Genomic DNA, 23,676 nt, shown 5'->3' on the forward strand with positions numbered 1-23,676 from the left:
CGGTTCAAACGCCCAACATTTTAAACCACCCTAAATATATACGTATTTTAGGAAAAAATTGTTTCAATATACACAGGCTGAGGGTATACTTCTGTCGGCAAAGCCGACTGATACTTTTTTACTTCTTTTATCCAAAAGCACTTAATTTGTGTAGTATAAAACCACAATTCGCGAGCTATAAGAGGGCAAACCTTGGCTTCAGCTATGTTAAATTTTCAAAAATATTGCCCACAGATTTCTGTCATTATAAGATATATCCTAAGAGTCCCCATCAGTCGGGAAATTCAGTCTCCATAATAAAACTCCCCCTCCTTTCGATAATATATTGGTAAAGTGCCAAAGTATAGCCTCTATGCAACCAGTAGCAAAATCCATATTTGGTTACCAAGGAACCGATGGTATGACCACGACTGTCGTGCTGCTACCGAAGCGAAGAATGAGGCATGTACATGGGGCTACTCTGCAATCAACAATTCGTAGCACAGGAGAGAGTTCTCTGGAGAAAAGGAGAGAAAGGTGTTTTCCGCAGGAAAAAATGAGTGGATATCTATTTTTAGTTAGTCCGTAGAGGATCACCTAAGTAAATAAGTACTTATTTAGTCATGGGTGTACATCGGTATTTTTTGATGGAAAGTCCTAAGAAAGGCAGAATAGCATTGAATTTTTCATACTTGGTCGAGTATATGTTATAGGCCCATATAATTTAGGGAACTGAATGGCAATCAGTTGTAATTTTGTATTTCAAATTCTCAACGCTTTTTAACTTGGTCACAAAAATATCAACATATTTATGTGTTGAATTTTCTAGCCAACTAATCAATGCGACTGTTTTGAAATTCTATATCTTAAGACAGTATTTCATTTTACCTTCATTTAATTGCATATCTATGTCACCTTCCGGATGTTATTATTACACATGAGTGCACTTTTATCTTTCCTCTCTTAAATTCCTCCGCTATTCCTCTCCGTTATATGGAAAACATTTCTTTGCAAACCTTTCCAGCGCGTGTGATATGATTTCATGTTAAAACATGTCTAGATTATGTTGCAACAGAATATCTGTTGCAGTATTCAAAACTTCAGTTGCACTTAACAAGAAGGTGAGGCGAGGCGTAGTTTTCACATGAAAGATTTCTATACATTGGCGAATTAGTGGGTTGTCGTCTGTGTTGCTGCTGCGTCTGTGCATACGTATGCTCCAATTAACAGTGGGCTTGTGCCGTTGATGTTAATGACATAATGGATATTTATTATGAAATGACCAGTGAGTTGTCAACGTCAAACTTTCATAAAATCTAAAGTTAACCACTGTTTGTCATATCAAAAGTTTGATTTACTTCGAAGGTTTCTTGTTGTTTGTTTGGTTTCTAATTTAGCAACAGCAGAGTTTGATTTAGATGCTGCACTAGCTGCTGCAAATTAAAGTTACGGTAGCTTAAGCGGCAGCAACAACAACAACATCCTTGGGTGGCATTTGCCCACAGTGTCTACGGCCATGGAAGGAATTTTGTATATAAAGTGTTTTGCATATTTGAAAATTATAACAGTTAAACATTCGCCACCAGTCGGTTAATAGCACCACGAAAAAAAGTATTACGAAAATTGTTCGAAATATAAAAATATTCTTGGAAATTAATTTTGTGTTTATTTTTATTAAAATTTCAGTTTTAAATCCTTGTCGTAACGAGTGAAAAAATAAATAATACTTGCCATAAAATGAAGGTATAAACACAACAAGCGTTTTAAAATAGTGTTTAAAATTAGACAAAATTAAACCGGTATTCGTAAAGGATAATGACTATCGAAATCGTAAATAACACCTAAAAATGAGTTAAATTAAATAATTACACGAAAGGATAAATAAAGTGGAATACATATTGTGAAATATATGAAATTTAGCCTTTTAGGGCACCCTTGGTCACCTTCTGTGTAAATGCCTACATGTAATAGGGATAAAAAGGATTACCTGCGGTAATAATTTCAAAACTATACCGGACATGGCCTTAAACAGCACATATAATTTGATATTTGTTTTCCGGCAGGTGTCAGAAGTGGTGGCCGAAAAATACAACTGCGTCTAAATCCAAATTCCCTTTTGAACGCCATTTTGATTGATGGCTTTAGGGTTTTTAGAAAATTTCGTGGTCTCTGTCATGGGTGGTAGGAAACCATACACCCTACAACAAAATATAGTATTGAATATGGGATCACAAGAACTATCAGCTGTACAAAAAATTAACACGACAGAATAAATGGTTTTAAACTGGATTAAAGCCCAAAAATTTTGAACACTTTGTCTTCAGATTCACATCGGTGGATGAACGCCTAAAAAAGTAGGATTAAAGCTATATTCTTCAAATGATATTAATGTTCAACGAACACGTGTATCATTGGAATACCATATTTTTATACGTGGATACCTATTGCGTACAAAGTTTATGAATAACAGCAAACTTTGAGATCCGGAGATGGCAGCTTTTTAGCACCATATATGCATAAATCTACAAGACTTATATTGAGGCAACGTCGAACTTAATTGAAACAAGAACAAAGTTGTTAGGTTGGGCCGGGCCGAACTTTTTATATCCATATAATATTCTTAACAAAAATGGAATAATTAGTTTCCTTTCCTGTTCACAATTTAAGGTGCAAAACTTTTTCGACCACGGATACTCCAAATGCATAAATTACCTAATCTAAAAATGTAATCAATCAGTGCGTACTTTTATATCGGGTCTATACCAACGTGTGAACTTATCTTGACAATTTTTGTAACTACCGAAAATCGGGAGGTACGTCTGAGAACCTCAGATGGCAGATTACAGCTAGTTCAGTTAAAATTTGTAGCTGAAACCCTAAAAATACCGAAATTCGGGAGATATCGTTTATTGATTTTTATTGAAGAAGTTTAGTGACCACTGATAAGCTCAAGTGTCAAATACATACAGCTAGTTCTGTTAAAATTTTTAGGTAAAATCCTAAAAATACCGAAAAACGGGATATGGGGGCTATATCAAAACATGGGCCTATTTTGACGATTTTTCGAAGAGAAGTTTCGTGGCCACAAAGAAACACAAATGTCACATTACAGCTAGCTCGGTTACAAATTTTAGCTAAAACACTTAAAAATACCGGAAATCGGGAGGTACTGTTATATGGGGGCTATAGCAAAACATGAACCTATGTGGACGATTTTAAGTGAAGAAGTTTCGTGACCACTGAAAACCTCAAATGTCAATTTACATACAGCTAGTTCTGTTAAAAATTTTAGCTAAAATCGTCAAAAAACCAAAAATCGGGAGGTACCGTTATATGGGAGTTATATCGAAACATGGAACTATATTAACTATTTTTCGTGGGGAAGTTTCGTGGGCAAAAAGAAACTCAAATCTCACATTACAGCTAGTTCGGTTAAAAATTATAGCTAATACCCTCAAAACCTGAACCTATGTTGACACTTTTTGGTTGAGAAGTGGTAGAACCACTTACTTACTTAGCTGGCCCATTACAGAACATTTGTTCTATAGGCCGAACTAAGAAAAGATCTCCATTTCTCTCTGTCTATTACTTCTCTTTCTGGAATATCGCGCCTTGTCATATCTTCATCCACTTGTTTGCGCCATCTATTCTTTGGCCTGCCAATTCTGCGTGCTCCGCCAAGCGGCTCATATTTATACGCCTTTTTAGCGGGTTCATCATCGTTTATTCTTGTGATATGGCCTAGCCATCGCAATCGTTGCATCTCAATACGTTTAACTATATTGATGTTGTTGTATAGCAGATACAGCTCGTGGTTCATGCGACGTCGATATTCACCGCCAACGCAGATTGGTCCGTAGATCTTTCGAAGAACTTTTCTCTCAAACACACCAAGCATTGCCATGTCTGCTTGCGCAAGTACCCTGGCTTCGGAACCATACATCAGCAGGGGTAGTATCAGTGTTTTGTAAAGCGTTATTTTTGTTTGACGAGATGTGGCTTTGTTTTAAAACTGTTTACTTAAGCCAAAGTAGAATCTGTTAGCCAATAAAATTCTTCTTTTTATTTCACAACTGATGTCGTTTGTTGTGTTTACGGCAGTGCGTGGGTAGACGAAGTCTTTTACAACCTCAAAATTATAGGAACCAACGTCAACAGTTGGCCCGATCTCAACGGACGCATTGCGCGTCGACACCATCAGCTTGGTCTTCTCGCCGTTTACCTCCAGACCCACATTAGCAGATTCTCCTTCGACCTTCATAAAGCTATCGGTTACTTCTTTTACTGATCGTCCCATGATGTCTATATCATCAGAATAAGCAAGTAACATGTGGCTATTGGTGTAGATTGTGCCACTTCTTTTGATGTTTGCCTCTCGAATAACCTTTTCCAGCAGGATGTTGAAGAGATTACACGAGAGGTTGTCTCCTTCCCTGAAACCTCTTTTGGTACAAAATTCTTCTGAGAGGTTCTTTCTATTACAACTGAGGACCTCGTGTCAGTTAAAGTCATTTTAAAAAGCCGAATGAGCTTTGCGGGGATACCAAATTCAGACATGGCCTGGAATACCTTTGAACATAGTGGGCTGTCAAAGGCTGCTTTATAATCGACAAAGAGGTGGTAGGTGTCGATCTGCATCTCTTGGGTCTTCTCCAGGATTTGCCGCATGGTAAATATCTGGTCAATGGTGAACTTGCCAGGTCTAAAGCCGCATTGGTATGGCCCAATTGTCTAGTCGTTCGCACAATATCCCTGATACGATCTTGTAGGCAATCGGGAGTAGACTTATGCCCCTATAGTTAGAGCATACAGTCTTATCTTCTTTCTTATGGACGGGGCACAGGATACTCAGGTTCCAATCGCCAGGTACTCGTTCTTCCTGCCATATGGTGCTAACTAGCTGATGAATACACCTTATCAGCGTGTCGCTTCCGGTTTTGAACAGCTCGGCTGGTAAGCCATCGGCTCCTGCTGCCTTATTATTCTTCAGTCGGTTTATTGCTGTCTTTACCTCAACTTTGCTGGGCGGTATACATTCAATACCATCTTCTGAATTGAATGGTTGAATCTGTGGTATCTTCATCGTCTTCACTGGATACCAACAGGTTTGAAAAATGCTCTTTTCATATCCTGAGCACACTATCTTTATCAGTTGCCAAATTACCTTGATGTTCTCTACATGAGGAGGTGCCTGTTCCAAAACCATCAGTTTGATGCGTCACTCTTTGGTAGAATTTTCGGACTTCATTCTGGCTCCTGTACATTTCGATTTTTTTCACACTCCCGCTTTCCCACCTCTCTCTTTTTCCTGCGGAAATGACGTTTCTCCTCTCTCCTTTTCTCCCAATACCTTTCTCGTGCGCTACGCGTTGCTATGGATTGAAAAGTAGCCCTATATGCCGCATTTTCTCTTCACACTCCTGATCATACCATGGATTCCTTGGTTGAGGTCTTTGGTATCCAAGTATGGATTTTGCGGCTGTTTGCATGGAGTGGGCAATGCTTTGCCATTGCGCTGATATGTTATCGGGATGAGGAGTGGTTTGATTAAGCAATTGGGCTAGTTGAGTGGAATACGCTGTGGCTGTCTCTTGTGATTGCAGCTTACATTTAGGTGTGGTTGTGACGCCTTTCTCATTCCATCGCATTTCCTGTATGGCAGTCATGTCGGGCTTGTACTTTTCAAGTACATCTGCCAATGCGTAAACTGCACCTTTTCTATAAAGAGTGCGAAAATTCCAGGTGCAGATTCGCAGATCATGGTCGTTAAAACGTTTGCGGGGGTCATCAACTTTGAAGGGATTTGTTTTTCTTTTCTTTTGTTTTTTCATAGCGCCCAAACCCAAGTTTTTAACGTTCTTATGGGTGAACGCGCGGCACATGTTAGCTCACTACCTTTAATCCTGGACTTTGCCGTGTTAAAACCGGTCAGGACCGTTCCTTGGTATGTCTCATCCCCTACGTCACCCAGAACCAGCAAGAACATCAAATGTTAAATTACAGCTAGTTTGGTTAAACATTGTAATAAAATCCTCAAAATACCGAAAATCGGGAGGTACTGTTATATGGGGGCTATACCAAACCGTTGATCGATGCAGCCCATCTTCGAACTTGACCTTTCTATGGCAAAAACGCTCTCTGGTGCCAAAATATAGCGTTCTAGCTCAATTATTGTGGTTACAACAGACTGACATGGCTATATCGACTCAGAATTTTATCCTGATCGAGATTATATCGTCATCATAAATGCCCAAAGTTGTAACTAACAAAATAATAACTTTACAGGAGAAGCAAAAAAATTTTATCAAATGAGAAACTGTTTTATGGAATATTAATCTTATGAGGGCGAATATTCGGGATATTATCAATCTATACGAATGGGAGTAAGTAATGAAACCAAAATGCGTTACAAATCAAAAAAAAAAAAAAACTTAATTTACCCTCCATACTATGGTGGAGTGTATAAATAGCTATGTTGATCTCTAAAATACATGGAACTACTAACTAAATAGCCCTCTAATGATGACAACGTCTAAAATAAATTTCTGTATTGAAATCCCAGTATCTAATTTTAATAAAATTTCTAATACAACATTCACTTTCAGTTCATCATTGCCATTGCTTTCCTTATTGCTGCTGCAAATGCCATTCCTATTGAGTTGGGTCATTACCAACATGGACATTTGATTCATGCTGCCCCGATTATTGCGCATGCTGTGCATGCTCATGAACCTGAACCAGTGGTAATATAAAAAAACAATAACACAATACATATGACTTCACATATTTTCCTTTCTCCCCACTTCTAACCTACATAGGCCTATCCAAAATACTCCTTCCACTATGGTGTTAAAGATACCCACACTGGTGATATCAAATCACAAGCTGAAGAACGTGATGGTGATGTGGTAAAGGGTGAATACTCTTTGGTGGAACCTGATGGTTCAGTACGTACCGTGCACTATACATCCGATAAGCATAACGGCTTTAATGCCGTTGTTCACAAGACTGCCCCTGCTGTACATGCTGCTCCAGTTCATGCCATTCATGCCATACATGCTGCTCATCATTATTAAAAGAAGAAAGAACGAAACAAACAGAATTGATCTAGAAACGAGTTATAGTCAGGGATTTAAGAAAAGAAGTGGATTCTGGCTGGCAGAACAGAAAACAATATATTACAAAACCCCTAAATGAGTTGTTAGGTTGACACAAGACACAAATTATTTTTGTTTTAGTTTTTTTTTTTCATTTGTATAAGTTTACTGTAAAAGGTAATGCAATTTAAAAAGTCACTTGATAACAATTATGGAAGTTTTTTATACAAAATAAGTTCCATGTGGAAAATGTTTAAATTGCATTATTTTTATTATGCGCTTAAGATTTTTCTCTTTTTTCATTCTCTTTATTTCTTTTTATTTTTCATTAAATTTTATCTTCCTTTTTGTGTAAATATTTTTGATTCTCTTGTCTTTTGTTATTTCTGCAATTGTATTGACTGACAGGATTAAAACTAATCCTTCATTTTGATGTGCCATTTCAAAGTTGTTATGAATTTTGTTTTAAAAATTGTGATATTTCTGATAAATTGACTTTTTCTTTACTTGTCTATATTTAACTTCTAATTTCTCATATCTTACTCATACATATGCTAACTTTGTTATTCTATTTTTAATCTTCATCTAAACATCCTTTCATATGCAGTCCATTGTACATAATATTGAAGCTTTTGAAATCTATCATTTATACACATTATGTAACATTTTCTCATTGTATATAAACAAGCATTTTTTAGTTTTTAAGGTATACCATACATGCAAGAATAAATAAAAAAGAAAATAAAAAATTAAAAATTAAATACATATTGTTTTAATTAATTAATTTTAATTTTTTAGCAACGCGAAAGTGTCCACCATTCTGGCTATAGCCGAATTAATGATTTCTTCTGCTTTTCGGCACATATACATCCCAAGTCTGCTATAAATCAATATAACGGAATTCTCTATATAAAATTTAATCGGTTGTTGTCGAGAAATTTGCCATCGTTCAGAAAATTTTGCCACATTTACCCAAGTTCATCCTCCCATATTATAGGCAGTGCTATATTGATGTGCAGTGCTGTAAACATTGAAACAACATAGCACATGATGCATGCTGTGCTTATGAAATTTTCGCAGCATACCACATAACCATGGGTGCCACTGTGGTGCAATGATATGCAAACCCGCCTTGCACGCTGAAGGTCGTGGGTTCGATTTCCCGACCAAGCAACATCAAAAATTTTCAACGGTGGCAAAATACCCCTCAGTAATGTTGGCGACATTTCCTGAGTGTTTCTGCCATTTAAAACTTCTCTACAAGTGGTGTCTTAAGACACGCCGTTCGGACTCGGCGATAAGCTGTAGGTCCCATATCATTGAGCTAATATGAATCGGGGTGCACTCATATGTTGTCGTATGTTGTTTTATAAGGTACTAAAATTTCCCTCAGTGTATTAAATAGCGGTTATTTTCATATCAGATTATTTTCCTCTAAATCTGGGGCATATTTCCAAACCATTAAATGGCAGACATGTTCGCGGAAAAACCATTTTATTGAACAAATCATCATGGTTTTTTAAAAAATTTTGACCTTTTTCATAAATATTTTGAAAATATTCCATTTTATCAGCATCCGAAGCACTCGATTGTATCCGTCGAGGTTGTCTGTGTCATATTCTATCTTATTGTGAAGAAATATGACATAATTGCGCGACTCCTATTGATATTCCGATATGTTTCCAATATCTGTCAATTTAAACCCTTTAACGCTGGTATTTCGGTGTCCGCGGAATAATTTATAGGTTTTCTTTGGTGAAAAATTATTAGAAAGCCTTGCTTTATCGACTGAAAGAAAATTTGGCTTTAATATCTCAAAAATTCGCGAAAATAAAGTGACTGTTCTATCCTGATGACCAAAAATAAATGCCTATTTTTCATAGTACTATCGGAAAAATGATCAGAAAATCATTTCGCGAAGAACTAGAAACATAATTTTTTCTGTTTTTGATATGGAACATTATCGACTTTACATCCCCACAAGATTGAAAACGCAGATTCATTCGTTTTGGGATAAATAAGCTAACATTAACAAAAATGTAGGTGTTCTATTCTACTGACGTGGAGTGTATACTATATAGGTCCTCTTCTTCGAGTACTTCCCACCCAAAAGTTGTAAAGAGTGCAGTTTAAGCCCGTTTTGCTTCTTTTTGTAACAACTTGTTTTCGCCGCCTCCATTACGACTGTACACGCTTTTTCAGGGAAAAGTCAATACTTCTTAAGGAAATAGTCCGAAAGTTTAAAATACCCCTATGGCACCATCTGTAATGGCTGGAGCGCACGATAAGTCTCGAATAGATCAAAATTTGGACTTGGAATCCCTTTGGTTTTTGTTGTAACAACTTGTATTCGCTTTCCCCATTACAAGCGAATACAAGTCCTTATTTCTTCAGATAATGGCCCAATAGCTCTAAAAAAATTGCCGGCACCAACGAAACTGGGTAATACGTAATATAACCCTCGAACGGAGAAAACCGGTCTGGTAAAAACATTGTACATCGTGTTTTATAAACGTAAGAAGTATTGTGTGGTACTTCTTTTCTTTAGGTCCGAGGCTGACTGATACTTTTAACTTGTTATTTAATATGTTGTGTTCTAATTGCCCCATATTTCCATGTTTATTCACGTTTCCGCTATTGCAAGATTTTCACTATTTCGAAGATCTTAGTCTAGTTTTTAAGAATATAGGCTATAATGTCGATTTTGGGATTCCTTTTGATTAGAGAATCTCCATGTAGAAAGTTGTTCAAAAACTACTTAAAAGTTAAGAAATTTACATTAAGAATAAAGTTTTTGTCAGGAGTAGGGCGATACAGACTGCGTCTCGAACACTCCGAATCCTATTAGCAGTATTGATGGGCTTTCCCAAAACTTAGTTGAACAAATATCTCAAATTTAATATTTGTGAACTCGGCAGAATGTTAGCTAAGTCCGGAAAAAAATTCGATTTGGTCTGTAAAAATTTTTGTTCCTGCTGTATTTTCTACTTTTGTTACGTAAGATGCGTATCTTTCGTAATTGAACGAGTAAAAATTTTTCGACTCCATGACATTAAAAACTTTGCTGGACACCGTTAGCTATTTACTGGAAGAATTCAAATATTTTTAAAATTATTATTTTTTCGAAAGTTAAATAGTTTTTATAAATAAGATGTAATAATGTAATGGGAAAACAGACACTGACCTATTAACCGCTCGCTCCGAGACAGTCGCTCACGGAATTCACATGGGGTCCGCGGGGTCGTTAAGCTCGCCATCCCTTTTAAAGGAATGTCCCTGCGGTAAACTTTCAGGCCCTATACTCCACAGGGAGTGAAGGATAATAGAGGATGAGGATTTATTTGACGTATTCACAATGGAATTGACATTTAAAACCCAGTGCCTTTATTAAGTCCGGTTATACATAAACGTACTATAATAACGTAATAGTTTAATATATTAATGATTCTCACGTCCTTCGTTTTTTGGCTAGTGTCGGTCACGATTGAATTCATTAAACCAGTTTTTCATAGTGCTATAGGATGGTCCTTTATCGACATACAAAGATTTTATTTCATCGATGCACTCTTGCCGTGATTATCCACGTCGAAAGTTGTGAAAAATGATCTTCAAATGGTAATGTCTGTTTTTTTTGGACAAAAAATCGCCAAAAAACCGATAAATCGGCAAATCTGGCATCACTGCTTTGGCCCTCTAGCTGAGCGAGCCTTGACGTTTCTCGTAGCGTCTTGACGTTCCATTGTCCTATTCGTAGCCGTGTTCGTATTCCAATATTCGTCATCAAGTTGGGATTATGATTTTCTCTTGTAGTTGTTTCGTTAATCGTTGAGTTTCAGATAAGTGGGTGATCGGCCCTCTGTATCCTATGATGGTGTTGGGGCTGCCAACTAAAGACACCATCCCGCCTTTAAGGTAAACACATTTGTATAGCGAATCGCTTGATCCAAAAAATACATACATACATACGAATTTCCAAAACTACCTTAATTCTACAGTACAACAGTAATCTTAATTCAAAAATTCTGGATTCCAGCTCTATCCGTTCCTCCAAATCCAAATTGCGCCATTTGGTACATTTCGTGCCCATAAGTACGAATTTCAAAAACTACCTCCATGTCTCAATCCTACACTCCAACAGTAGTCTTACCAAATTCCAGGATTCCAGCTCTATCCGTTCCTCCAAATCCAAATTGTACCAAATGTAGTACCACTTAGTACTTTTCGTACCCATAACAAGGAATTTTCAAGACTACCTCAGTCCTACAACAGTAATCCTAACTTCAAATTTCAGGACTCAAGCGCTATCCGTTCACCTAAATCCAAATTGTACCAAATTCAGTACCATTTTGTACCCTTACCTACCACCTTAAACCTACACTCCAACAATACTCTCAATTCCAAATTTGAGGATTCCAGATCTATTCGTTCACTCCAATCCAAATTGTACCAATTTTAGTACCATTTAGTACTTTTCATACACATAAGTACGAATTTCCGAAACTTCCCCAATCCTACACTCCAACTGTAATCTCAATTCCAAATTTCAGGTTTCCAGCTCGATCCGTTCACCCAAATCCCAATTGTACCAAATTTAGTACCATTTGGTACTTTTCGTATACATAAGTACGAATTTCCTAAACTACCTCCGTATTTCAATCCTACGTTCATACAGTGATCCTAATTCCAAATTTCAGGATTCCAACTTTATCCGTTAGCTCAAATCCAAATTGTACCAAATTTAGTACCATTCAGTACTTTTCGGTAAATGGTACAATATTTAGTACCTTTTAGGACTTTTCGAACCATTCTAGTTCGAATTTCCAAAAACCCAGCCTTATCTGACACCTTCGGACCAAGAGTGACCCTCACCCAAAATATGAAGATTCTAGCTTTACCCGTTTATCCTTGGCGTTGATTACGACTTTTGTTTCAACCGAAGTTGTTGTTGTTTTTAAATGAAATCGGCGAGCTATTTTCAAATCTGGTCACGGTTTTTCTCTTATTCATGAGATATTTCGATTTTTACGAGTTTTACCCAGAATTTCGTTATTTTCGTATACAAACAAATATTTTTTTGCGGGTTTTTCGTCACTAATATATTAAGAAGATGTTAAACGCTCGATACAAAACGTTTTTTGAAATAATTGTGGCGAATATATATCAAAAAATATACAAAACATACGATGCATCTTGTAAAAATTGCATATTTTGAATACTTTAAGCTGTAATTACGTCATCGGGGGAAGTCATAGGAGCTTCATATGGCATTCCGGATATGCTCAGGGTGTCTACTATATAGTCCTGTATTCAAATATATAATATAAAATTCATAGCGCCCACGATTCGCCAATAACCTAAAAATCGTCATGATTTCATTTAGAAACAACAACAACTTCGGTTGAAACATTCAACTTCTTCAATTTTGTTGAGCAGTGTTATCAGTCAGTCAGTCAGTCAGACAGTAATCATTACTGAACTCTTTTATAATATTAGATTATTTAATTAATTTATCTCTTTTAACTTTAATATAGACCGAGAACTAGAAATCTGGCTCGAACAGTAAAAGAGGTGACATTTAATAACGGGCATTAATATATTTTTATTAAGTTCAATGAAATACTACAAAGAAATCGAAAGATAAATTAAAACAAGAACATTTTGAATAGTTGTTCTTAGTGTCTGTGAAAAATAAATTAATATTCAGTCAAATTGTGTAGCATTTTTATAACTATTGATACCGTTTTAGTAAGAAATTAAAATCAAAATGTTTTGTGATATTCTTCACAATAAATTTTGTGCAAAGAGTCAAATACATTTTAAAACGAAAGACTTAGGCAACAAACACGCAATCGATATACCATCTATGATATTCCTCTTCCTCAATCTAACAACTTTACATTCTTATGGTCTTCCCCTGATTAATTTGCATTTAATTCTAATTACCATTGCTCAATAATTCGTATAGAATTCATAATTATTTTTTTATTTCTATACTGACCATCTTTCGTACGTTTTTCCATTGTCTTCTTCTTTTTTGTTGCTTTCAGTCATAGAATGTGCGAAAAATTATGGCAGCTATTACGCCACCTCAAGCTATAACCATTCAATTTACAACTAACCACAATAATTGAGTATTTGCGTGTGTTTGTTGGTTTGTTTATTTGTTTTTAGAAAACTTTCTTGACAGCGTAACTGAGTGGGTAGAGTTCTATTGGTTAGCCCTGCGAGTATTCAGTTTAATTTCAAACGCTATCGAGTCAATAAGTTAATAGAAATTGTAGGGAAATTTTAAGCGGACAATTGTTAAAAGCAACATTGATATTCAAATAATGAATCGGCATGAGCGTTTATCATTTTGTGTTCGAGTAAGTTTGTTGAACTAGAAGTCGATGTGATGTCATTAAATGGCAATTAAAAAATTTGCTTGACAATGAAAGTGAAATTGATCAAAATATTGTTTTGACGTAAAAATGTGGTGTCTTTGCTGTGTTTACAAGATTGTGTGGAATGTAATTGAAGTAAATTCCTTTTTGGATATTCTTTAAAAAAATTACATGGTTATAAAGGGAGAGCAAAAATTGTGTAATAGATGGAATTGATTGTGGAAATAGAATGTTTAATTAGTACAAAAAATATTCTGGATAATGTGCTATGTTATATCGGCAAAAAATAATATTTATTATAAAAAAATTAATTAATTAATTAATTAAATTATTAAATTATTATAAAACAAGTAAGCAAAGGCTATAGTCGGACAGGGCCGACCATACGATACCCTACACCACTACCCTGCGAGTTAGCTTTCAACAAATCAAAGTTTCTTTTGGACAAATAAGCTCATTGTAAGAAATAAATTTTTGGAGTCTGCAACCATATCACATTAAGTTTAAATAACAATATAATAATAGTTCCACAAACATCACAGAAGGGACAGGGCGTGCACCACGATTCATATTACAACAATAGTATGGGGCCTACTATTTATCGCCGAGTGCGAAAGGCATGTCTTAAAACACCACCTGTAGAGAAGTTGTACATGGTTGAAATACTCAGAAAATGTCGACAACTTTACTGAGGGGTATTTTGCCATCGTTGGAAATTTGATGTTTGGTGGCCGGGAATCGAACGACCGACCTTCAGCGTGCAAGGCGGGTGTGCAAACAATTGTACTATGGTGGCACCAATAAGTAATTTTAGAACGGACATTTAGTCTGGACCTAATTTTTTGCATATTTTGACATATTTGCTAAACCATATGCAAGACTTTGTGCCCTAAATATCCCATCGAATTGGCTGAAAGTTTGTATTAAGTATTCGTTCATCACAATTTTCGACCTGAAATTTATCGGTATAGGTCCAGGTCTTCATATAGCTCCCATAGAACCGTACCTCCCGATACCCGTTATTTTGAAGGTTGTGGTCTCAATATCAAACTGAAGTGGCTGACATTTTGTATTCAGTCTTCGTTGGAGGTAAAAAAAAACTTTCCATCTGAAAATTGTCGTTATATGTCCACGTCTTCATATAGCTCCCATAACCAGAACCTACCAATTTTCTGTACTTTGAAGGTTATGGTCTCAATATCCCTCCGAATTGGCTAAAATTTGGTATTAAGATTTCATTGGGGGTATTAAACTTTCCATCTGAAATTTGTCGGTATGGGTCTAGGCGTTCATATAGCTCCCATACAACGAAAGCTCCCCATTTTCGCCATTTTGAAGATTGTGGCTCTGGTTACAGATCTCTCTATTTTATTGACTTGTCTGAAGTGAATTTCAAACAGAATAATGTACATATAAACATTTTGGAAGATATTATTGAAATATATGTAGCATAAGAAAATATGTGAAATACAGAAATTTTCCATATGCAAAAATAATATTTTCATATGCATAATTTATACATTTCGCATATTTTTGCATATGTGATATATTTCGATTGGAATTTAATTAGAAGCCAAAAATATGCAAATTTTACAAAAATAGGTGTTGCATAAAATTCCACTGTCTACATATCATTGAGCTGATATTAATCCGAGTGCTCTCATTGATATGAGAGAAGGCTCCCTTGTCCCTACTGGGATGTGTGTGGAACAATTATATACAGTACATTTTAAGAAATATTCTTAAATTTGAAAATTGGCGTTGTTTAGCAATTTCTGCTACATCTTTAAATTTTGAACAATTGGACAGGTAATATGATAGGGTTCCACGCAATTTGTAAGAACTGGGAATTTATCTGTCATGATAGAGAAAATTTGTAGCATGGGAGGAAGATGTGGTTCTCTTCACAAAACTCATTATATCGTAGGTAGTAGGTCCGTTATCAAGCACACATATTATTGCAATTTTCATCAGAGGAAAGATCGGTAGTTAATTTTTCACATATAGGCGACTTTGCCGGTATATGGCCTCCAGGGATTCAAATATGGACCAAAAATAAAATGTTTTTATTTAGCATACAAAAGTAATGGTCCATTGCACCCACTAAATAATATCAGATCATCATCAAAAATTGTAGGCATCTTCTTCGACCTAAACCCCTACCTCGTGCAAAATTTCGTGACTATTTATATATAATTGCGAACTCTAGTATGCTTTTGATTATATTACAAGCAAAACACTCGATATATTATGCTGTAACTCTGTTATCTGACCACATAAATCAACATAATTGGCATTAATTGAAAGGGCAAGAGTTGTCCTTCCAAATATTATTTATGTGGGCGGAAGGTGTGGTCCAGGAATAAAGATATTTCCGGTATATTAAAAATTTTCAAAATTTTCACACAAAAGTTGTGGTCCATTTAACCCTCTAAACATCATCCGATCACCATCTCAAATTGCAAGCTTCCTCTTTGTCATATAATCTTACATTATTTCAAATTTCGAGGCGATCGGACTATAGTTGCGACATACAGAGCCGCTACAAAATCGGATAAAAATTTTGTTTTTGGTCCATTTCACCCGCTTAATATTTCTCGATCATCACCAATAAGAATAGGGATCTACTCTGATCTGAACCCGACCTCCATACAAAATTTCGTGACGATTGGTCCATAATTGCGGCCTGGAGCGTGTTTACAATTTATAATGGACAGACGGACGGACGGACGGACAGACACACATCTCAAAATCGCTTTATCTCGTCGAGATATGAAGATTGGTATACCACATTGGGGGTCTCCGACGAATATTTCGCGGTGTTACATGAATTTTTACCAAAACAAACTTATAATACCCTTTTCCACATTGTGGTATAGGGTATAATAACTACAACAAAATATGGACTAAAGCTGAAATAAACACATAGATGTAAAATTCTGCAGTCCAACAATAAAAAAACGCCAACAACAATAATAGGCATCAGCACGGCCTTGTTGACCAATGCGTAATGCAAAAACAACTTTCTTGTTGTTTTTACCCCCGCTTATTGAAGCAACACTCCTATGTTCGTATTCTTTGCGAAGCAAAGACGACATAAAAAGAGTGGTGGATATGAAATTCTTTAGTTCGACTCAAATTGTAGGGTAAACAGCTTTAGGGCCATACAGCAAATTTCTCATTTTATTTAATTTGCTAGATGGCTTTATTGACCTGTTTATCTATACAGAGTCGGCGAAAAAAGGGAACTGATGAAGTTGTTTGGTGACAACTGAAACTATAGTATTCCCTACCCTTCGCCCGCAACTAATCAATTTCATATCCACTTTAAAATATTTTGTTGTTATTCAAACAATTGAATTACAACAAAATATGGACTAAAGCTGAAATAAACACAAAGATGTAAAATAATAACATTTATTTACAAAATTTGTGTTGTGTTTGTGTTAAAATAAAATGTTTATAAAAGAGATCTTTGTGGGATATCACAAAAAATTGTAACGGATCAGATTGAGGTGTGCTGTTAGTAACGTGAAAGCCTGACTGATGCGATTTTCTTCTTGCGCTCTATCCAAAAATAATCGGCGAAATTCCAAAATGTCGAAATTGACTGGATTTTCAAAAATTATAGTTATTTCTTTTTGAATTCGTGTCTTAAATCTTCTAAATAACTGAGTGTACCTAATGCCGATATGTTGTGACAGGCCAAGCCGTTGTAACGCATAGCTTTAAATGTTTCTGCAAAGGATTAACCAGTAGGCGAATTCAGGCCTTAGTCCAACGAAAGAAGGAAACTATAAAATATTCTTCGCGAAGCTTAAATAAAGATGTTGTACACATATATTCTTGATAGAAATATTTGTTATTTATTTTTGATTTAAAAATAGGTTTTGACAGCATATGAAGGCTACACGTATTGGTATCAACCAAAAAATTTTAAAAGACATTTTAAGGAAAAATTCTTCTTTCTTAATGGTATACGTTAGCATGGTTTTTAAAAATTGCGCTTTTTTATCTATAATAAAAGAAAATTACAAATATCTCCAGATTATTGGGAATAGTATTGTAGGATATTGTTAACAACTCCAAAATTTAAAAAAGCGGTCGTGAAATTGTATAGGAAAACCACTAAACCAACAATTACGGACTGGTTGTTCTACTTTAACAAACTCTTTTATAATTTAATTTTTCGTTTTAGTTTCTTCTCCTAAGCCTGATAATATGCTATGCCGCGGCTCAAAATGTGCCGGTAAAACATGAAGAACATCAAGAGACAGAGCATAACGGCAGCGAACGTAAACGTCCGGTAACATCATACTACCGCCACAATATTTATGGTAAGTAAGCACAAAACAAAGCTTTGTGTATAGCTTTCACAGTAACAAAAGAGTAAATGTTCAAACCAAACTTATCATCCACACAGGTCCCAATACATATGCTTTTGGCTTCGAAGTGCATGACAAAGCCACTGGTAATATACAATTCAGAGATGAGAAACGTTTTGGCAATGGCAGCATTAAAGGCTCCTATGGTTATGTTAAGCCGGATGGCAGTGTTACCGTAACACATTTTAGGGCTGACAAAGATCAAGGATACTCAAGTCAGACGGAAAATTTCCAACCAGGAGAAAGCGATAAATGGGCAGATAATTGGCCCACCAAAAAACCAGACATTCTTACGGAAAAGCCACCAGAATCTGTTCAGCCTGAAGTAAAATATGATGAAAATGAAAAATTAAATTTAACTTCAGTACTATTGCCAGTGGAACCCCTAAAAGCTGAACATGGCATTGACTTGAATCCCTCAAAATTGGAAAAGGCAATAGTCAATCCGGCGGTATTGGAAGTTATTAATGGTGAAACTCCTCTCTTGGTCAATGATAAGCAAAAATCAACGGGTATAGGTTTTGCAACATTTAATGAATTTATACCACCCGAATTTCCCATAGCACCATTTGAATTGCCTGCATCCCCAGCAAATGAGGTAACTCCTAAGAAAATCGAAGATTCCAATGAAAAAAGTGACAGCAAATCCCACAATAAATATGATGAAAGAAAAATCAACAACTCTGAGAAAGTTTTAAATGCTCCCGATTTGGGACCTTCACCTATCGATAAATATGTCAAGTCCAAAGAAAATAATGCCGAAAAATCTTTGCCTCCAGAAACTTTACGAAAAGTTAATGATGTTGAGCCAGACGATGCCTTTTATGGTGCAGCAGACCCAAAAAAATTAGCAAAAGTTGACAATGTTGAGATAGATGAAGATGTTTATGGTGCAGCAAAGGAAGCAAAGGGACGATCATTAAAATTTGAAAACAGTGCCGATTGGTATGATCGAATTATTAGTCAAACTCGTAGGGAATATTTGCAAGATGTGGAGTAATGAGTATTTGTAATAATAAGTTTAATTAATGTATGTATATCCACAAAAAGAATGAAGTTCTTTAAAATGATTGAACTTCGAAATTAGCTGGTCTATTAGATATTTAATGTAATTTATTTATATTGTGAATAATAAATAGTTTAGAAAATAATTGCATAATGCGATATATTGAAATTTAATCTGTTCTATTGGTGTCAATTTTATTTTGAAATGGTTCTAAAATAGTCTTTTAATTTTATTTGTTATGTCCGAAAGTACTACAATAAATATGACCGACTCTGTTTAAAGTTTTCTCATTGGAGGAGATTTTTTTCCTGGCTAAGATCTACCTATAATGACGAATGGTCAGCCGACTCTTAAATATGTAGCGTGGTTGTCGATTATGCCTAACGAAAAAAAGATTAGGCGTAAAAAGCGAAATAAGCAACAATGTACAAAAATAAATATGCGTTCGGTTGCTTATTTAGCCGTGTGTGTGAATATTGTGTAGCAGTCGAAGTGTACAGCTAATGCTAATGTTTTTCGATGCTGGCTTTTAAACCCTGATTTTGACGATTTTAGCCAAATTTTCCAGTCGATTTGGCTGTAATTTTGCATTCTGTGTTCTGAGGGAACAACATACCACCTTGCACGAAATGTTTAATATAGGACCACGTTTAGATATAGCTCCCATATAAACGTACCTCCCTATATTCGGTATTTTGACGATTTTAGCCAGATTTCCTAACCGAGTTGGCTGTTATTTTGTATTTTGACTTCGGAGGGAAGATCATCCGTGCAAAAAATGTTCAATATAGGTCCAAGTTTATGTATAGCTCCCATATAAACGTACATCCCGATATTCGGTATTTTAACGATTTTAGCTAAATTTTCCAACCTATTTGGCTGTAATTTTGCATTTTTAATTCTGAGGGAACAGCATATCTCCTTGCAAAAAATGTTCAATATAAGTCCACGTTTCGGTATAGCTCCCATATAAACGTACCTCCCGATTTTCGGAATTTTGGCGATTTTACAGGCGTGATATAAGGGGAATAACTTACAGGGCGACAAATGGTGGCAGCTGGATTTCTTTTTATCGTAAACTAGAGACTTCCCCTGTATTTAAAAAAAAATATGGACTTGCCCTTACGGGGCTAACATTAGTAAAACACAACATAAATTTTTAGCAATGATATTAAAAATAGCACAAAAAGACATTTACAAAGAATTTATTTTTAAGGAACTTAGAAAACGAATTATGATTTTCTTTTTTCGTAAGAATATTGTCAATGCCATCAACTATAAATTTCATTTTGGAAATTGTACATTTACCTCTTAATTTTTTATAATTTCACTCATAAGCTACGAGTGTTTTGCGGATCTTTTTCTTTCGTTTTTAAGGTACCACATACAAATCTCAACTTCTTCGACTTAACTTGGATAATAAAAAATAATGTGTTTAGAGAATATTTATTTCAATCGCAATCAAATTTGTCGACATAAATTTTTCGATTTTTGTCCACGTGCAGAACCACAGTGGGTAGTTAGGATTGTTGTCTTTAAGAAACTTTAAAAAAATACCGCAGCGTTTACATGTAGTGAGGTATTTTATTTTTCCACAGGTACTAAATTTTAGTGAAATTTAAAATTTAGTGGACTAGAACTTTTAGGGAACAACACCGAACAATATTTCAACAATTTTTTTTGAGTTTATGAAGAACAAGAACACTTAAAGTCATGCTTGATCTTGCACAGAAATTTAGCACTGACATCTGGCTAGCTGTTTGCAAAATATGGTCCAAGTACTTATATTTTGTGTAATAATCTTGTGATGTTTGGAAGTCAAATTTCAGTGGCCAACTTAAAACGCGCTTTTTTCGAAAATTGATTTTTTGCGATGTTTCACTCTGAAATAAATGAGTTTTTATAGGAGTTAAAGGAGTGTTATGAAAACCTGAGGAGCTGTTTTTTTTTTAAATTTTAAACAAATTTTACATTGAAATATTACGTATTTTTATAGTTTATTCATTGGGGTTTGATCTTTTTTAAAATATTGGATCATTTAAACAAGTTACAGAGTTTTGACCAGTAGTGGAATTCTGTAACAAAGTTTTTGAGTTACGCACAATAATCGTTAAAATTAAAACGCAAAATTATGAATGAAAAGTGTCAATAACAGTTGACAACACTATAAATATCGGTAGGACATAGCGACAACTTTTTTATGGTTGTTAACTGAACCGAAAATTTTCGTTAATTACCGAAAGTATGAACATTTTAATTTTACCGATTTTTGTCGGTAACTCGAAAAATGAGTTGCAGAATTCCACTACAGGAAAAAGCAATTCTGAACTACTGTGCGGCACAAACAATTCATTATGTATGCGATATATTATGTATGCGATATTTCTTAAGACACGTCATTAGTCTCGGCGTTAAATATCAGCCCATATTAATCGGGATGCACTATTTGATATTATTGAAGTTTTCCACAGGGTGACGTAGGGGATGGAAGATACCAAGGAACGGTCCTGACCGGTTTTAACATGGCAAAGGATTTATCTTGGTCCCTCTTTCATCCCAAGTGGACACTGACCTCCCCGTGGTGTCACCTGGGGAACTGCCTTTAACACCCGTTAAAGGTAGTGAGCTAACATGTACCCATAAGAACGTTAAAAACTTGGGTTTGGGCGTCGGGTTAGTAACCCTCCCCTAGAAAAAACAGCCTACTATGAAAAAACGAAAGAAAAGAAAAACAAACCCCTCTAAAGTCGACGAACCCCGCAAACGTTTTAAGGACCATGATCTGCGAATCTGCACCTGGAATGTTCGCACTCTTTATAGAGAAGGTGCAGTCTTCGCATTGGCAGACGTACTTGAAAAGTACAAGACCGATATTACTGCCATACAGGAAATACGATGGATTGGGAAAGGCGTCACAACAACACCTAAAGGTGACGCACTGTATTATAGCTGCCATGACGTAAAGCATGAGTTTGGCTGTGGATTCGTAGTTAGTCGGAGACTAAAACATCTTGTATCCAGCTTCACTCCAGTGAATGAAAGACTTGCTGTAATTCGAATAAAAGCTAAATTCTTCAACATCAGCTTTATCTGCGCTCATGCTCCCACTGAAGAAAAGGATGAACAGACCAAAGATATATTTTACGAGCGCTTAGAAGAAACATATGACCGTTGCCCTGCCCATGACATTAAAATCATTCTAGGCGATTTTAATGCCAAAATTGGAAAGGAGAAAATCTTTGGCCCAACAGTCGGGAAATTCAGTCTCCACAGTGAAACATCTGACAATGGTATGAGACTGATAGACTTTGCAGCTGCAAAAAACATGGTAGTTAGCAGTACCAGATTTAATCATCTCGATATTCATAAGGGCACCTGGCTGTCTCCAGATCAGAAAACAAGAAACCAAATTGATCATGTTGTGATAGATGGAAGACATTCATCGAGCGTGTTGGATGTACGATCGTTCCGAGGCGCAAACATTGATTCGGACCACTACCTTGTTGCAGCAAAGGTACGCACCCGCTTAAACGTAGCAAACAAAGTACGAACAGACACAACACGAAAGTTAGACATCGGTAAGCTGCAATCACAACAGATAGCCACAGCATATTCCACTCAACTAGCCCAATTGCTTAATCAAAGCCCTCCTCATCCCGATAACATATCAGCGCAATGGCAAAGCATTGCCCACTCCATGCAAACAGCCGCAAAATCCATACTTGGATACCAGAGACCGTTACCAAGGAATCCATGGTATGATGAGGAGTGTCGTGCTGCCACCGAAGAGAAAAATGCGGCATATAAGGCTACTTTACAATCCGTAGCAACGCGTAGCGCACGAGAGAGATACAGGGAGAAAAGGAGAGAGGAGAAACGTCTTTTCCGCAGGAAAAAGAGAGAGATGGAAAAGCGGGAGTGTGAAAAAATCGAGATGTACAGGAGCCAGAATGAAGTCCGAAAATTCTACCAAAGAGTCAAGCATCAAACTGATGGCTTTGGTACAGGCACATCCTCCTGTAGAGACCAGCAAGGTAATTTGGTAACTGATACAGATAGTGTACTCAGGATATGGAAAGAACATTTTTCAAATCTGTTGGTATCCAATAGCAGCGAAGACGACGAAGATACCACAGTCCCAATCCCAGAAGATGGTATTGAATGTATACCGCCCAGCCAAGATGAGGTAAAGACAGCAATAAATCGGCTGAAGAATAATAAGGCAGCAGGGGCCGATGGCTTACCAGCCGAGCTGTTCAAAACCGGAGGCGACACGCTGATAAGGTGTATTCATCAGCTAGTTAGCACCATCTGGCAGGAAGAACGAGTACCCGACGATTGGAACCTGAGTATCCTGTGCCCCGTCCACAAGAAGGGAGATAAGACTGTATGCTCTAACTATAGGGGCATAAGTCTACTCCCTATTGCCGTGTCAGGGATATTGTGCGAACGACTAAAGCCAATGGTCAACGAGATTATTGGACCATACCAATGCGGCTTTAGACCTGGCAAGTCCACCATTGACCAGATATTTACCCTGCGGCAAATCCTGGAGAAGACCCAAGAGATGCAGATCGACACCTACCACCTTTTTGTCGATTATAAAGCAGCCTTCGACAGTCCGCTGCGCTCAAAGGCATTCCAAGCCATGTCTGAATTTGGTATTCCCGCAAAGCTCATCCGGCTTTGTAAAATGACTTTAACTGACACGAGGTCCTCAGTTAAAATAGGAAAGAACCTCTCCGAAGAGTTTGGTACCAAAAGAGGTTTCAGACAAGGAGACAGCCTTTCGTGTGACCTCTTCAACATCCTGCTAGAAAAGGTTA

General features: G+C 36.3%; 2 protein-coding genes and 1 long non-coding RNA gene across 3 annotated transcripts in view; 2 read left to right on the forward strand and 1 right to left on the reverse strand.

Annotated features, from left to right (window-relative positions):
* LOC141404157 (uncharacterized) overlaps nucleotides 1-23,676 on the reverse strand; it is a 162,426-nt gene that overhangs the window by 68,574 nt on the left and 70,176 nt on the right. The window lies entirely within an intron of this gene.
* Nucleotides 1,541-7,837, forward strand: LOC141404155 (cuticle protein 19-like). The gene is made up of 4 exons (XM_073987486.1): nucleotides 1,541-1,590; nucleotides 1,666-1,722; nucleotides 6,585-6,722; nucleotides 6,798-7,837. Exons 2-4 carry the CDS (start codon nucleotides 1,717-1,719, stop codon nucleotides 7,053-7,055), a joined length of 402 nt encoding a protein of 133 aa, XP_073843587.1. The 5' UTR covers nucleotides 1,541-1,590; nucleotides 1,666-1,716; the 3' UTR covers nucleotides 7,056-7,837.
* Nucleotides 13,274-19,023, forward strand: LOC141404150 (uncharacterized). The gene is made up of 3 exons (XM_073987480.1): nucleotides 13,274-13,441; nucleotides 17,658-17,796; nucleotides 17,883-19,023. The coding sequence occupies exons 1-3, from the start codon at nucleotides 13,406-13,408 to the stop codon at nucleotides 18,842-18,844; spliced, it is 1,137 nt and encodes a 378-aa protein (XP_073843581.1). The 5' UTR covers nucleotides 13,274-13,405; the 3' UTR covers nucleotides 18,845-19,023.

This window comes from Musca autumnalis, unplaced genomic scaffold (genome assembly GCF_047663935.1).
Source record: "Musca autumnalis isolate F117 unplaced genomic scaffold, ASM4766393v1 scaffold_4, whole genome shotgun sequence".
Lineage (NCBI taxonomy): Eukaryota > Metazoa > Arthropoda > Insecta > Diptera > Muscidae > Musca > Musca autumnalis.

Excerpts from the sequence above, each read along its gene's own strand:
- LOC141404155 (XM_073987486.1), top strand. Across the intron at positions 6,723-6,797 it reads CTCATGAACCTGAACCAGTG|GCCTATCCAAAATACTCCTT; the intron begins GTAATATAAAAA and ends TAACCTACATAG.
- LOC141404150 (XM_073987480.1), top strand. The coding sequence starts at position 13,406 with ATGAATCGGCATGAGCGTTTATCATTTTGTGTTCGA. Across the intron at positions 13,442-17,657 it reads GTTTATCATTTTGTGTTCGA|TTTCTTCTCCTAAGCCTGAT; the intron begins GTAAGTTTGTTG and ends TTTTCGTTTTAG. Across the intron at positions 17,797-17,882 it reads CTACCGCCACAATATTTATG|GTCCCAATACATATGCTTTT; the intron begins GTAAGTAAGCAC and ends TCATCCACACAG.